Source organism: Aotus nancymaae, unplaced genomic scaffold (assembly GCF_030222135.1).
Source record: "Aotus nancymaae isolate 86718 unplaced genomic scaffold, 86718_ANA_hifiasm-v0.15.2.pri h1tg000004l, whole genome shotgun sequence".
NCBI classification, from domain to species: domain Eukaryota; kingdom Metazoa; phylum Chordata; class Mammalia; order Primates; family Aotidae; genus Aotus; species Aotus nancymaae.
The window spans coordinates 60,049,320-60,063,937 of NW_026988415.1; the positions used below are offsets into that span (position 1 = coordinate 60,049,320).

The 14,618-nt window shown below is 35.7% G+C and overlaps 1 protein-coding gene across 3 annotated transcripts in view; it reads left to right on the forward strand.

Moving 5' to 3' along the window:
* Positions 1-14,618, forward strand: part of APOOL (apolipoprotein O like) — a 74,804-nt gene that overhangs the window by 29,535 nt on the left and 30,651 nt on the right. The window contains exon 2 of one of the 3 annotated variants that reach the window (XM_064362756.1): positions 3,221-3,471. The exons of the other annotated variants lie outside the window; for them this stretch is intronic. Within the exon in view, the coding sequence (XP_064218826.1) occupies positions 3,367-3,471 (105 nt within the window). The 5' untranslated portion in view covers positions 3,221-3,366. The remainder of the gene's footprint in view (positions 1-3,220; positions 3,472-14,618) is intronic. 3 annotated transcript variants of the gene reach the window in all.

The following is a 14,618-nucleotide window of genomic DNA, read 5'->3' on the forward strand; positions in this document are numbered from 1 at the left end:
CTAGCTTCTGCTGTTAATCTGTTTTAGAAGAATCCTTTTAGTCCCTGTACCTAGTACAATATTTCTTCTGATCTTCAGATCTCAGTTTAATTCTCACTTCGTTCATGCCAGTGGACTAATAACCTGTTTCTCATCACAGTGAACATCAAAAGTCTCAAGCAATTATAATGGAAATTGGTTGTGTAGTATTATCAAATTTTTAATTAAAATTAATATATATAGCCTTATTTCTTCTGAGACTTATTTTGATTGTTTTCAGACAATGGATAGTTATTCATTATATTTTTCTTTTATTTAGAAGAAAAAAATTACAGGACTAGAATTATTTATTAAGCAGATAAATATAAAATCTAAGTGAAAAATTATCAGAAGATACAAGTAGCTAAGCTTCCCAAGAAGAAATAAGAACACAGAGCATACCATTAACCCTAGAGAATTATTAGTATCCTTAAAAAAAATCTATTCTGTTCTTTTGTCCAGGAATAGCACACGTATAAACATGTAATAGGTAGTTTTGATGGTTTCACAGGTAAATTATTTCACATTGTCAAGGAATATCTTACTGTGAGCTGCTTCAGAGCATAGAAAAATTTTTACTCTTTTTTATAGGAGATCCATAAAATATTAATAAACTTGACTAAAGTTGCACAAAATAAAATAGACCAATTTGAAATAAATAGATGCAACTTTATAACATTTTTTATGACAGAAATAATCTTTAAGCCCATAGAATGTACATTTTTAAATTGTTAATTTATTTGTGTATGAAATTCTGTCCTCTGTTAATCATTCAAGCAGTAAGCTAGAAATTTGAATGTAAAGATTATTGCAGAGATTGTTTACACTAAAAATGTCCTATGAAACAAAATAGTTTTCATGGCTTGAAAAAAAGTTTTTTTGTGTTTAAAAAAAATTTTTTTAAGAATAATTCAAATAAAAGAAGGTAAAATTTCAGTAGATTGGGAAGGAGAGTGCCATTTTCATTGGCCTTTTAGAAAAACCTAACTCATAAAGAGTGTAAATTAAAGCATAATAGAATCCCAAAACTTTGAGGATTGAGATGCTAAAGTCTTTATAGTTTGGTGGTGGTTTTACTCCTGTAGCATTTCCATAGGTTTTCTTTTTGATTTCAGCATTTCAGTCGTTTGAAGTAGACTGCTTGAAATGTTGATATGGAAGGTTCAAATTGTACAGGTACATTTTTGCAGTTTTTGGTTACTGTAGTTGGATTACTTGTTCTTAAGTACCACTACCATCTTTTCCAAGAGTTTTACAAGAAAATATAGGCAGAGGCTTAAAATTTCCTTCTTCAGCAAAGTATCTGCTTTCCATGTACCAGTATAATAAATGATATCATGGCTCATATACTCAGGTATTCTCTGTAGATTTAATGATAGTTTATTCTCTTAGAGATGATTCACCCACTCACTATTTTCCGAAGAATATAAGTACTCTGATATATACAGATCCACTGTTAGGGACTGGTGATTACCCTAAAACAGGGCTCGCTTGTGTAAGACTTTTATGTTTTCTTTTTCCTATTTCAAAAAATATACCATTATAGTATCTCTGTTAAAGCAGAAGATGGGTTTATTGGCACTTGTTATTATCAGAAACTTTAATACCCTTGAGAAATAGTCTAGGAGACACAGGGATATGGTTCAGAAGTCAGCAAAGGGCAATTAAGGTATGTTTTCTTGGGAAAGAGTGGCTGGACTTGTTCTATATGACCCAAAGGAGTAGAACTAGGACCAGTGAATATATGGATATGTGTTTCAGTTAAGTCTATTGTACTTTATCATAGAGCAGTAAAAAAAATAAGAAAGGAATAAAATTTAAACAAAAAAATACAAAATATTAAGGAAACACAACGCTGGTTCTTTGATAAAATAAACAAAATTGATAGATCATTTTGACAGAATTAGGAAAACAACCCTAGAATTCATATGGAACCAAAAAAGAGCTCGAATAGCCAAAGTAATCTGAAGCAAAAAAGGAAAAAAGAAACAAACAGAAAAAACAAATTTGAAGCGATTACATCATCAGACTTCAAATTATATTAACAAGGCTTTAGTTACAAACCAGCATGGTACTGGTATAAAAGTAGGCACATAGACCAATGGAAAAAGATAGAAAACTCAGAAATAAAGCCAAATACATAACAGCCAACTGATCTTCAACAAAGCATACAAAAGCATAAATTGGGGAAAAGACACCTTATTCTATAAATGCTGCTGATAAAACTGGCAAGCCACATGTAGAAGAATGAAAATGGATCTCTGTCTCTATATACAAACATCAACTCAAGATTGATCAAAGCCTTAAATATCTGGCTTGAAACTATAAAAATTCTTGAAGACGACATTGTTAAAACTCTTGTAGACATCAGACTAAGACCCCAAAAGCAAATGCAGCAAAAACAAAAAGAAGAATAAATAAACAGTACCTGGCGGGGCATGTTGGCTCATGCCTGTAATCCCAGCACTTTGGGTGGCTGAGGCAGGTGGATCACGTGAGATCAGGAGTTTGAGACCAGCCTGGCCAACATGACAAAATCCCATCTCTACTAAACATTCAAAAATTAGCCAGATGGGCTGGTGGGTGCTTATAATCCCAACTACTCAGGAGGCTGAGGCAAGAGAATTGCTTGAACCTGGAGGTGGAGGTTACAGTGAGCCGAGATCGCACCATTGCACTCCAGCCTGGGTGACAGAGTGAGACTCCATCTCAAAAAAAAAAAAAGATTAAAATAAATTAACGAGACCTAATTAAACTGAAAAGCTTCTGCACAGCAAAAGAAATAATCAACAGACAACCCACAGAATGGAAGAAAATGTTTGCCAAATGTGCATTTGACAAAGGGCTAGTATCCAGAATGTATAAGAAACTTAAATCACCAAGAAACCCAGATAATCCCATCAAAAAGTGGGCAAAGTACATAAATAGACATTTCTCAAAAGATGTGCAAACAGCCATCAAACATATTAAAAAATTCTCAACATCACCAATCATCAGGAAGATGCAAATTAAAACCACAGTGAGATACCACCTTACTTTTGTAAGAATGACCATAATTAAGCTAAAAAGCAATAACTCTTCATGTGGATGTGGTGAAAATGGAACACTTTTACATTGCTGTAGTGTAAATTAGTAGAGCCACTATGGAAAATAGTATGGGGATTCCTTAAAGAACTAAAAATGTGTCTGTCTTTCTATCCAGCAATCCCACTACTGGGTGCCTACCCAAAGGAGAAGTCATGATATGAAAAAGACACATGCACGTGCATGTTTATAGCAGCACAATTCACAACTGCAAAAATATGGAACCAACCTAAATGCCCATCAACCACCAAGTAGATCAAGAAAATGTGGCATATATACACCATGGAATACTATTCAGCCATGAAAAGGAATGAAATAATGTCTTTTGTGGCATGTTGGATGGAACTGGCAGTCATTATTCTAAGTGAAGTAAGACGGGAGTGGAAAACCAAAAACCGTATGTTCTCTCTTATAGTGGGAGCTAAGCTATGAGTACACAAAGGCATACAGAGTGGTATAGTGGACTTTAGAGAGTCAGAATGGGGATGCTGGGAGGTGGGTCAGGGATTTTAAAAAAAAACAGCTGTACATTAGGCATAATGTACATTGCTCAGGTGACAGATGCACTAAAATCTCTACGACATAATTCATCCATGTGAAAAAAAAGCCACTTGTACCCCAAAAGCTATTGAATTAAAAATAAGTAGATAAATGAATAAATAAATACAATAAAATGTTATATTTTATATATATGCCTTGGAGTACTACTCACCTATAAATAACAGTGAAATAATGTGTTTTGTAGCAACTTGGATGGGACTGGCAGCCATTCTTCTAAATGAAGTAACTCAGGAATGGAAAACCAAATACCCTCTGTTCTCACTTACACGTGGGAGCTAAGCTATAGGTATGCAAAGACATACAGAGTGGTGTAATGGAATTTGCAGACTCCGAAAAGGCAGAGTGGAGGAAGGACTAGAGATTTAAAAAAAAAAAAAAAAAGTACATATTGGGTAAACTGTATACTATTCAAGTTATGGGTGCACTAAGATCTCATAGTTTAGGTCTATACAATTCACCCATGTACTCAAAAACCATGTGTAATCCAAAAGCTATTGAAATAGTGGACATATAAAAATTTAAAATAATAAAATAACTTTTCAAAATTCACCAGAATTGTATTTGATCCTTAGAGCACTTCTGAGGGAATTTTGTATCTGCATATGAGGATAAAATGTACTTGTGATAAATTTCATTTGTGTTGGAGCCAGATTGATTGGGTCCTCAAATGCCTCAGAGTGTGTGGGCATGCAAGCATATGCAAAAATTTCAGAGTAAGTACATTTTGCGGTAGATAGTTAATAACTTTCATTAGATTTTCAAAAAGTTAAGACTGCTGAATCAGTCTTAGAATCTCAGTTTCACTTTAGGACCTTTAGTTGTTTGCCTCCACAAATGCTTGGTATATAAGGCATCTCATAAATGTTATTACATAAAAGAACTTAGTAGATTCTCTGTGTGTACTGCTCTATTAAAACCTGTGTATTATTTTATTATTTAGTTTTAAGGTCCAAGTCTTTTGGATACAAGAGGTGTAAGACTACTCATAGGAGTCTATATTTAATAGAAAAATAGGCTGCATATATTTCAAAAAGATACATACTAATGTAATGTTATATTTGTTAAATAACCAGATTAGTGCTTCACAAAAATATGAACTATATGAATTCAGAGAGATGTCTTTGAGTGAACTAGTGAGAATTTAGCTAGGCCTTCAGTGAAGGGCAGGGTTTTGGTAAGTGTATTCATTCAATAATTATTTTTTGAGTACCTACTGTGTGCCAAGTACTGTTAGATACAAGAGAGGAAGGGGCATTCTACCACAACACTTGGAGTGTATGAAGGCACTGAAGGAGGAATGTGCTTGACATGTTTGAGGACTAGGAGGATTAATTTGGCTAGGCCAGAGGAAGGCAATAAAGGTTGTTTACTGAGCTGAGAGAAGAAGGAGTATTTTAGAAAGATCAATTCAGCATTTCTGTATAGTTTATTTAATCCTGTTTTGAAATTTTGTAACATCTGAATTCTAAACTGACAACAGCTTTAAAATCATCTTTTATTATCAAGTAAATAGAATGCTCTCAATATTCCTGTCCCAAATTTCCAAATTTCCACCATGGAGATACAGCCTAATTTTTTCCCCAGATAGAGCATATGTGTATATATGTGTTTGTAAAAGAAGGCTGTTAGGTGTTTTTCAAAATCTGATTACTGACTTTGACAATATTCAGTATTTGTCAAAGTACTGATTAAAATATTCTAAAAATACTGATAAAATACTTTAGCCTGGTTAACATAAACTGGATAAAGTGGAATTTTGCTGATCTGTTGTGCCATTTCTGGAGGATTTTAAAGATGTTTAATTGTGTAAATATACTCCCTATATGTTTTTATTTTTAATTTTCTAGTTAGATTTTTATTAATCTAAGATAAATTTTTGACACTTTCAACTATTACTCAGTAATAATTGCACCACAATTATTGAATGATTTATATGTTCAGAAATTTCAGAATAATTTCTTCCATACATGATAATTAAAATAACTGAGTGCTTGAAATGCTTTACCATTAATGTTCTATAATTTCGTAATGCAACTACACTGAGTTAGGCAGTTATTTGTTCTAGGTAACTTAAGATTGGTTTTTTAAGTGCTACAGCTTTAATTTTGATGAACATTATATCTCAAATGTACCGTGTAACTCCCATCTACGTTAAACCAGAGAGTTGAATCCTTTCTTCATAACTCAGTATCTTTACTTTTTAACTTTGCCAATTGTAATATGTTGTATTTGTTATCTAAGTGAAGATATAAATATAGATAGTGGACCTGAATGAGTATCGAACCCGGAAATACTCTCAGAAAGTGCTATCTTAAAAAAGTGACTCATGTCATTTGCTTTTTCTTCCATAATTGTGAACTGAAATATATACAACTTCGTGGCTTTGTAGGCAGGGTGACATGCTCAGTAAATCAAAGGCAGCCTTTTTCCAAGTGTTTTTCTGTTCTCCAAAGGCCACTGCTGATATTTGTGTACGTTACTTGTGTCCAAATATTTTCTGGTGCATAGTAGGCGTTTAGCAAATGTTAATTACTCCTTTTCCATTGCTAATGTATTAGACCACAGGTGTTATTTTTGTCAGCACATTTGTCTTCAGAATATTTCACTTTTACCACTGTGGTACAGGTCACTTCTTTCTCTTAGTGTTCCTTAATATTTAGTTTTCGGGGCCGGGCGCGGTGGCTCACGCCTGTAATCCCAGCACTTTGGGAGGCCGAGGCGGGTGAATCACGAGGTCAAGAGATCGAGACCATCCTGGTCAACATGGTGAAACCCCGTCTCTACTAAAAATACAAAAAAATTAGCTGGGCATGGTGGCGCGTGCCTGTAATCCCAGCTACTCAAGAGGCTGAGGCAGGAGAATTGCCTGAACCCAGGAGGCGGAGGTTGCGGTGAGCCGAGATCGCGCCATTGCACTCCAGCCTGGGTAACAAGAGCGAAATTGTCTCAAAAAAAAAAAAAAAAAACAAAAACTTAATTTTCAAGAAAACACCAGATGTTATGCATCATTTTAAATGGCACTTTAATGTGGGCTACAGAGGAAAATGGAAGAACCTACGTTCTCGATAAGCAAGTGAATTAACCGATCCTTTTGTCTGCCTGCTCCTAGACTTTGTTATATGGAGAATACGTTTTTTTCATAGTTGAAGCCAGTTTAAGTTGGAGATTCCAGAATTTTAGCCAAAAGCATCCTAAATAAGACCCACTACATTAGATTATTGTGAAGATTAAAAAGTCTGTATATATATAAAGCATCTGGCACATTGTATGCACTCCTCAAACACACAGTCGTCAGAGATCTCTTTTGTTTTCAGGGACATTATAATGAGGTGTGGCACAGGTACCATAATGCTACCAGGTTGTAGAGCTGTTCCATGATGCATTTGTAGTTTTGTTACTGGTTCTTTTCCTTTGCCAGCCATACTGTGCCTCTGCTACTATCTTTTATTCTCTTTTTATTATTTCTTAACTCTGTTCCTTGTTATTTCTCCCATTTTGTGACTTTTGGTATGTATAATCTTAACTTTTATAATCACAACTAGCCAACTGGAGTAACCTTACCTCTGATACTCAGCTCTTGGTTTTTCTTCCGTTTTGTTGGTTGCTGGATGCTCCAGGACAGCTTTTTGACCGCAAGAGATTTTGAAAATGTCTTGTTTCTTTTCCCCCTTTGCTGGTTAATGAACTCTTCTAGAAGCTAAAAAGTTGTAGATAGCTGAGTCACGCAATGTATATTTTCTAAATTTAAAAAAATTCTATTAGTCAAGATTGGTGTTATTGGGGAAAAGTATATTTTCTTGCAGAATGACTTTTTTTCTCCTCTTTTATTTTAGAATCAGGTTGTATTTGATCATGTGTCCCCATAATGTTGTTAGACTAGCAGTAATAAAATAGATTATTGAAATTTTTTATAAATATTATTTTAGAAAAATGCTAGGTGATAGAGTATAATTATCATAGAAATCAGCCTTATGTTTTTAGTAAAAGTAACAGACTTCATAATTAAACTCTAGTTGGCACCTTTTTATTAATAATGTCAACTTTTATTCTAGGTTCAGGGGTATACGTGCAGGTTTGTTACAAGAGAATATTGAGTGATGCTGACGTTTGGAGTTTGATTGAGCCCTTCCCAACTATTGGGTGATGAGTGTATTATCCAATAGTTTTTCAATCCTTATCTCCCTCCCTGCCCCATCTACTAGTCCTCAGTGTCTATTGTTCCCATCTATATGTCCATGTGTAACAAATGTTTAGTTTCCACTTAAAAGTGAGAACATGCATTTGATTTTCTGTTCCTGCATTAATGCAGTTAGGACAATGGCTTGCAGCTGCATCCATGTTGCTGTAAAGGACATGATTTCTTCTTTTGTATGGATGCATAGTATTCCATGGTGTATATGTATCGCATTTTCTATGTTCAGTACACCACTGATGGGCACCTAAGTTGATTCCATGTATTTGGTATTGTGAATAGTGTTGTGATGAACACATGAATGCATGTATATATGGTAAAATAATTTATATTCCTTTGGATATATACCCAGTAGTGGGATTGCTGAGTCAAATGGTAGTTCTGTTTTCAGTTCTTTGAGAACAGAGGTGACCTGCTTCTTCTCTCTAGCTGCCTTTAATATTTTTTCATGTTGACCCTGAAGAATATGATGAGTATGTTTCTTGGGGATGGTTATCTTATATACTGTCTCATGTGGCTTCTATTCATTTCTTGAATTTGAATGTTGGCATATCTAGTGAGGTTGGGGACATTTTCATGGACAATATTCTCAAATATGTTTTCCAAGTTGCTATCTCTTTCTCTCTGTGTTTTAGAGATGTCAGTGAGTCATTGGTTTGGTCTGTTTACATAATTCCGTATTTTCATAGGTTTTGTTCCTTTTTTAATTCTCTTATCTTTGTTTTTGTCTAACCGAGTTGATTGGAAGAACTGATCTTCAAGCTCTGAGATTCTTCCCTCAGCTTGGTCTTTTCTGCTGTTAGTACTTCTGATTATGTTGTGAAATTTTTGCAGTGCATTTTTCAGCTCTTTCAGTTGGTTTTGGTTCTTAAAATGGCTATTTTATCTTTTAACTCTTGTATTGTTTTATTTAATTCTTAGATTCTTTGGATTTGGTTCAACTTTCTTCTGAATTTTGATGTTCTTCATTCCTATCTATATTCTAAACCCTTTGTCATTTCCACCACTTTAGTCTGGTTAAGTACCATTGCTGTGGAGGTGGTGCAGTTGATTAGAGGGAAGAAGATACTCCTTCTTTTCCAGTTGCCTGAGTTCTTGCACTCATTCTTTTTCATGTGTGGGCTGATGTTACTTTAATGTTTGATGTTGCTGTCCTTTGGATTTTATTGTTGTTGTTGTTGATGGTTGTTGTTTTGTTTTGCTACAGTAATGGTAAAAGTGTTGTGTCTCTTGATTATTTCTGGGAGCTCCATTTCAGAGAAATGCAGAGGTGCTGCCAGCCCAAGTGCTTAGGTTGGGGTAGGGTGGCTATACTGAGGATCCTGGTTGGGAAACTCTGTCCAGTGAGAAATAGCACTGGCAGAGACCTACATAGAAAATAATCTGGCCACTTTTCTGTAAGGCTGCTGTAGTGTGCTGGAGGCCAGCAATATTTTGGGCTCTTCCCTCCCTTCTCAGCCTGAGTGTAGTAGAGGTCCGGGCTGAGCCACTGGCAAAAATGTCAGGCCTGTCAGTTACCTCTGGGAGCTTTATCCCAGAAGAAATACAGAGCTGCTATTAGCTTGAATGCTTAGGTGGGATTGGTGTGGTTGTGTTAGGATCCCAGACCAGTGGGCTTTTCCTAGCCACGTGTAGCAGAGGCAAAGCCTGCAGTCCATCCATTCCTCAGTACCATGCATGTGGCCTCTATCCTGGGGGCATGTGAGAGAGTCTTGCCTCACTTACTGGTGGAGCTATGGTAGCTGGTACAAGAGTATTCAGGAGTCCAAGGCCCTTGGGGCTCCTTATGTGCCTGAGTGGCAACTCTACCCAGAAGACTCTAGGCAGCCCATGTCAGTCTGGAGGCCCTGGGAGTAGAGGGTCTGTAGAGATCTCTTGTGCCCAGGATTGCAAAGGTTCATGGCACAAGTGTGAGTACCTGGGGGCTTTTGCTGACTTACCATTTCCCCGTGGTGGGGAGCTCCCCTTGTCTTCCTGCCAGTCCTGGGTGGGCAGCTGTCCTGCCTTGCACATCTTTGCTCTTTGTGGGTCATGGTGCTCCCATGATGAATTCCATTGTGTCCTGGATGATTCAGTGGAAGAGCTTGTGTTTACTGGTTACTGTATATCTTCCCTTTGAGAGCAGCATGCACTGGTTGCTTCTAATCAGCCATCTTCACACCTCCCAAAACAAAAATTCTTAATAGCAAGAGCTAACCAAACACAAAATCAGTAGAAGAAAAGAAATGATAAAGATCAGAACAGAAATAAATGAAATTGAAATGAAGAAAACAGTACATAAGATCAATGAAACAAAAAGTTGGTTGTTTTAAAAGATGAAATTTACAAACCTTTAGGGAGACTAACAAAAGAGAGAGAACATCCAAATAAATAAAATCAGAGATGAAAATGGAGACATTCAACCAATACTGCAGAAATTCAAAGGATCATTAGTGGCTACTGTGATCAACTATATGCCAATAAAAAAAATGGATAAATTCCTAGACACACACAACCTACCAGAATTGAACTATGAAGAAATCCAAAATCTGAACAGACAAATAACAATGAGATGGAAGATGTAGTAAATATCTCCCAGGAGATAAAAGCCTGGGACTTGATAGCTTCACTGCTGGATTTTACCAAATATTTAAAGAAGAAATACCAGTTCTACTGAAACTATTCTGAAAAATATAGGAGAGGGGAATATTTCCAAACTCATTCTACAAGGCTAATATTACCCTCATATTAAAATCAGAGACACATCAAAAAAGAAAACTACAGAGCAATATCCCTGATAAATATTGATGCAAAAATTCTCAACAAGATACCAGCAAACCAAGTTCCAAAACACATTAAAGAGATCATTTATCATGACCACGTAGGATTTATCCCAGAGATGCAAGGATGGTTCAGCATATATAAATCAGTCAGTGTGATACATCATATCAACAGAGTGAAGGATCAAAATCATATGATCATTTCAACTGATGCTGAAAAAACATTTGATAAAATTTAACATCAGGTCATGATTAAAACCTTCAAAAAACTTGGTATCGCAGGAAGCTAATCCTGTATTTTCCCCTGGAGAAATGGTTCAGTATTCTGTAAATCAGTATTTACGGCTACTTTATAGAATATAACTGCTGCAAATAACAAGAATCAGCTATATTTTTATTGCAGGAACAGTTAGAGAGGGTGAGTCTTATGGGTAAGTTCCCTCATGCTCATCTTTTAGCCTTGCTGTTTGTAAATTTCCATGTGAGAGAATTCTGTTTTAGGACCTGTTATCTTTTGTAGAGAGCCAGTTTTTAATCTCTCATTGATTTTAAATAAGTCATAATTTTGACTTGACAGGTTATTTCAAAGTTACAAATAGTTTTAAATCAAGGTCTTAACCTCTTGTGAAAACTCGATTATCTCTGCTCAATTTTAATGATGTTTGATAATGACAGTCTCGTGAGGCTGTAAGATTTTTATAACACCCCAAATTCTGATACTTTTAAAATATCTTATTTGGTTTTCTCAGTTGTAGGCTGGCAAATTTTTTTCTGTAAAGGACCATATGATAAATGTTTTAGGCTTTGCAGGTTGCATAAGATCTCTTGTCACATATTCTTCTTTGTTTTTACAAATCTTTAAATGTGTCTTTTAAAAACATTTTTAGCTTAGAGTCTAGGCCAGAGTTAGCTCAGAGTTGTAGTTTGCCAATCTTTGTTCAAAATTTTTCAATGTGCTGTACCATCAGCTTTCCCTCTTTAAGATGACATATCTGGTCATCTTAAACTGGTGAAGTGACATCTTAATCTGGTGAAGTGACATATACTTCACCAGTATAACCTAGACTTGAAGATGCCCTAGTGTGCCAGTCTTCTTGATTTCTTTTGACAAAAATTGCAACCTTTTTTTGTTTGGATTTAATAAATATGTTGGATAGATTTTATTGTTATCTCTCTTCTCACTAGAGCCTGATTAGCATCAAATACATGTGAAAAGAAAATGAGGAATAAGCACAGCCATTTAATTTCTTTATTCAGCAAACAGAAAGAATGGGAAACTAAACTTAATTGCCTATGTACTGAGTGTAAGTCATTTTAATATAACTCCTTATTTAATCCATGTGATAATCATAAGCAGGATGGCATACCTATTTTTTCAGATATTTAACCTAATAATAATTAGCTAACCTAATTAAGACATCACTGTCCACTAGAAATTTCTGCAATGATAGATTTTTTTTTTTAATCTGTGCTCTACATTATGGCTGTTGAGTACTTGAAATGGGACTAATGTGACTGAAGTTTTTATTTATTAATGATCTTAATTTCAATTTAAATAACCACATGCGGCTTGTAGTTGCCATACTGGGCAGCATAACTTGAAGAGCTTAAGTAACTTGTTCATGTTTAGACAATAAGTTCTTTTGTTTAGACAGAGTTTCACTCTTGTTGCCCAGGCTGGAATGCAATGGCGTGATCTCAGCTCACTGCAACCTCTGCCTCCTGGGTTCAAGCGATTCGCCTGCCTCAGCCTCACAAGTAGCTGGGATTACAGGCATGCGCCGCCACTCTCAGCTAATTTTGTATTTTTAGTAGAGACAGGGTTTCACCATGTTGGTCAGGCTGGTCTTGAACTCCTGACATCGGGTGATCCACCCGCTTTGGCTTCCCAAAGTGCTGGGAATACAGGCGTGAGCCACTGCATCCGGCCCTAAGCTCATATTTTTTTTCAATTGTACCATACTACCTCCTCAATAAAAGTCAAGGAATCTATGAAAACAGTAGGAAGGAATGGGAGGACCTTTATTACCTTACAGAGTAAAAAATGTAGAGAAAGTATTTAGGCAATTTTCAAGGTATATTAACTTTTAGGCTATGAACTCAAGTAGTAAATCCAAAATCTGGAATACTAGATCATAATTATCAAGCAATACCAATGGTATTCTTTTATAGTCTACATATTATTATTGCATTATATGAAGTAATGTGAGTATACTCTGTAATCATTAGTGTGTTGAAAAAATTCAGATATTAACATATTTTGAAAGTATTTGTCTTATATCCAGGGAGTAGTACCTTAGGAAGAAGTAAAGTCTAGTCAGGTATTTCAGAAAAAGCTTTTACATGTTATAAAATTGTACATCCTTCCTGTAATAACTTTAGCGCTTTTATTAACAAAATTCCTCTGGTTCATGGGGAGCATACTTGTTTGATATTTAAACAAATCTTTAAATATCAGTTATGCTTTAAGTAATTTTGCTTATAGTTTTAATATACATTTAATTTATACCTGACATAGGTATAGTGTGGAAATCTTGTTATTTCATTAATGAATACCAACTGTATATAAGAAATAAAAAAAGTGATGTCTTTAAGGGAAACATGCCTAGGTAAATCATTCTATGATGCTGTTGCCTGTACTAGGAGACATGGGAGAGGAGAATAAACAAAATTTATCTTCTTATTGTTGACTCTAATTTTTTACATCCTGTATTTTTACAGCCCCAATCTAAATCAGAGTCCTGCCCAGTTTAAACAGGAAATTTCTTAACTGATTGATGCCTGTGTAGCTTCCCTTGCTCTTCTCAGAAAATATGAAAAGTTGTATCAGAAATGAAGTATAAGTACTATCACTATCACTGGAGAACATTTAGAATTTTTTAGCCTGTGATTCTTCCAGGTGTTGCACAATTTTATTTGTATGTAAAACAGGGAGACCTCTTCCCTCATAATGTCGTTTGTCAAATTCAAGAAACTTCTTTCCCATTTAAGAATCAGAATGTTAAAATATTTGTACCTTGGAAAGCTTTACACTGGTCTTGTTGAATGGATAATCTTTGGGAATTATTTTGATATCTGAATAACACTAGAGCACTTTATTCTTAGAGCCAGTAATTTTCCTGCATTCTTTTTTTTCTTTTAAATGGCATTTTAGGTTTCGGGGTACATGTGAAGAACATGCAAGATTGTTGCATAGGTACACACGTGGCAGTGTGATTTGCTGCCTTCCTCTCCTTCACCTATATGTGGTGTTTCTCCCCATGCTATCTCTCCCCAACTCCCCACCTCCCGCTGTCCCTCCCCTATTTCCCCCAACAGACCTCAGTGTATAGTGCTCCCCTCCCTGTATCCATGTGTTCTCATTGATCAATACCCGCCTATGAATGAGAAAATGTGGTGTTTGATTTTGTGTTCTTGTCAGTTTGCTGAGAATGATGGTTTCCAGGTTCATCCATGTCCCTACAAAGGACGCGAACTCCTCGTTTTTGATGGCTGCATAATATTCCATGGAGTATATGTGCCACATTTTCCCTGTCCAGTCTATCATCGATGGGCATTTGGGTTGGTTCCATGTCTTTGCTATTGTAAACTGTGCTGCAATGAACATTCGTGTGCATGTGTCCTTATAGTAGAACGATTTATAATCCTTTGGATATATACCCAGTAATGGGATTGCTGGGTCAAATGGAATTTCCATTTCTAGGTCCTTGAGGAATCGCCACACTGTCTTCCACAATGGTTGAACTAATTTACACTCCCACCAACAGTGTAAAAGTGTTCCTATTTCTCCACATCCTCTCCAGCATCTGTTGTCTCCGGATTTTTTAATGATCGCCATCCTAACTGGCATGAGATGGTATCTCAATGTGGTTTTGATTTGCATTTCTCTAATGACCAGTGATGATGAGCATTTTTTCATATGTTTGTTGGCCTCATGTATGTCTTCTTTTGTAAAGTATCTGTTCATATCCTTCACTCACTTTTGAATGGGCTTGTTTGTTTTT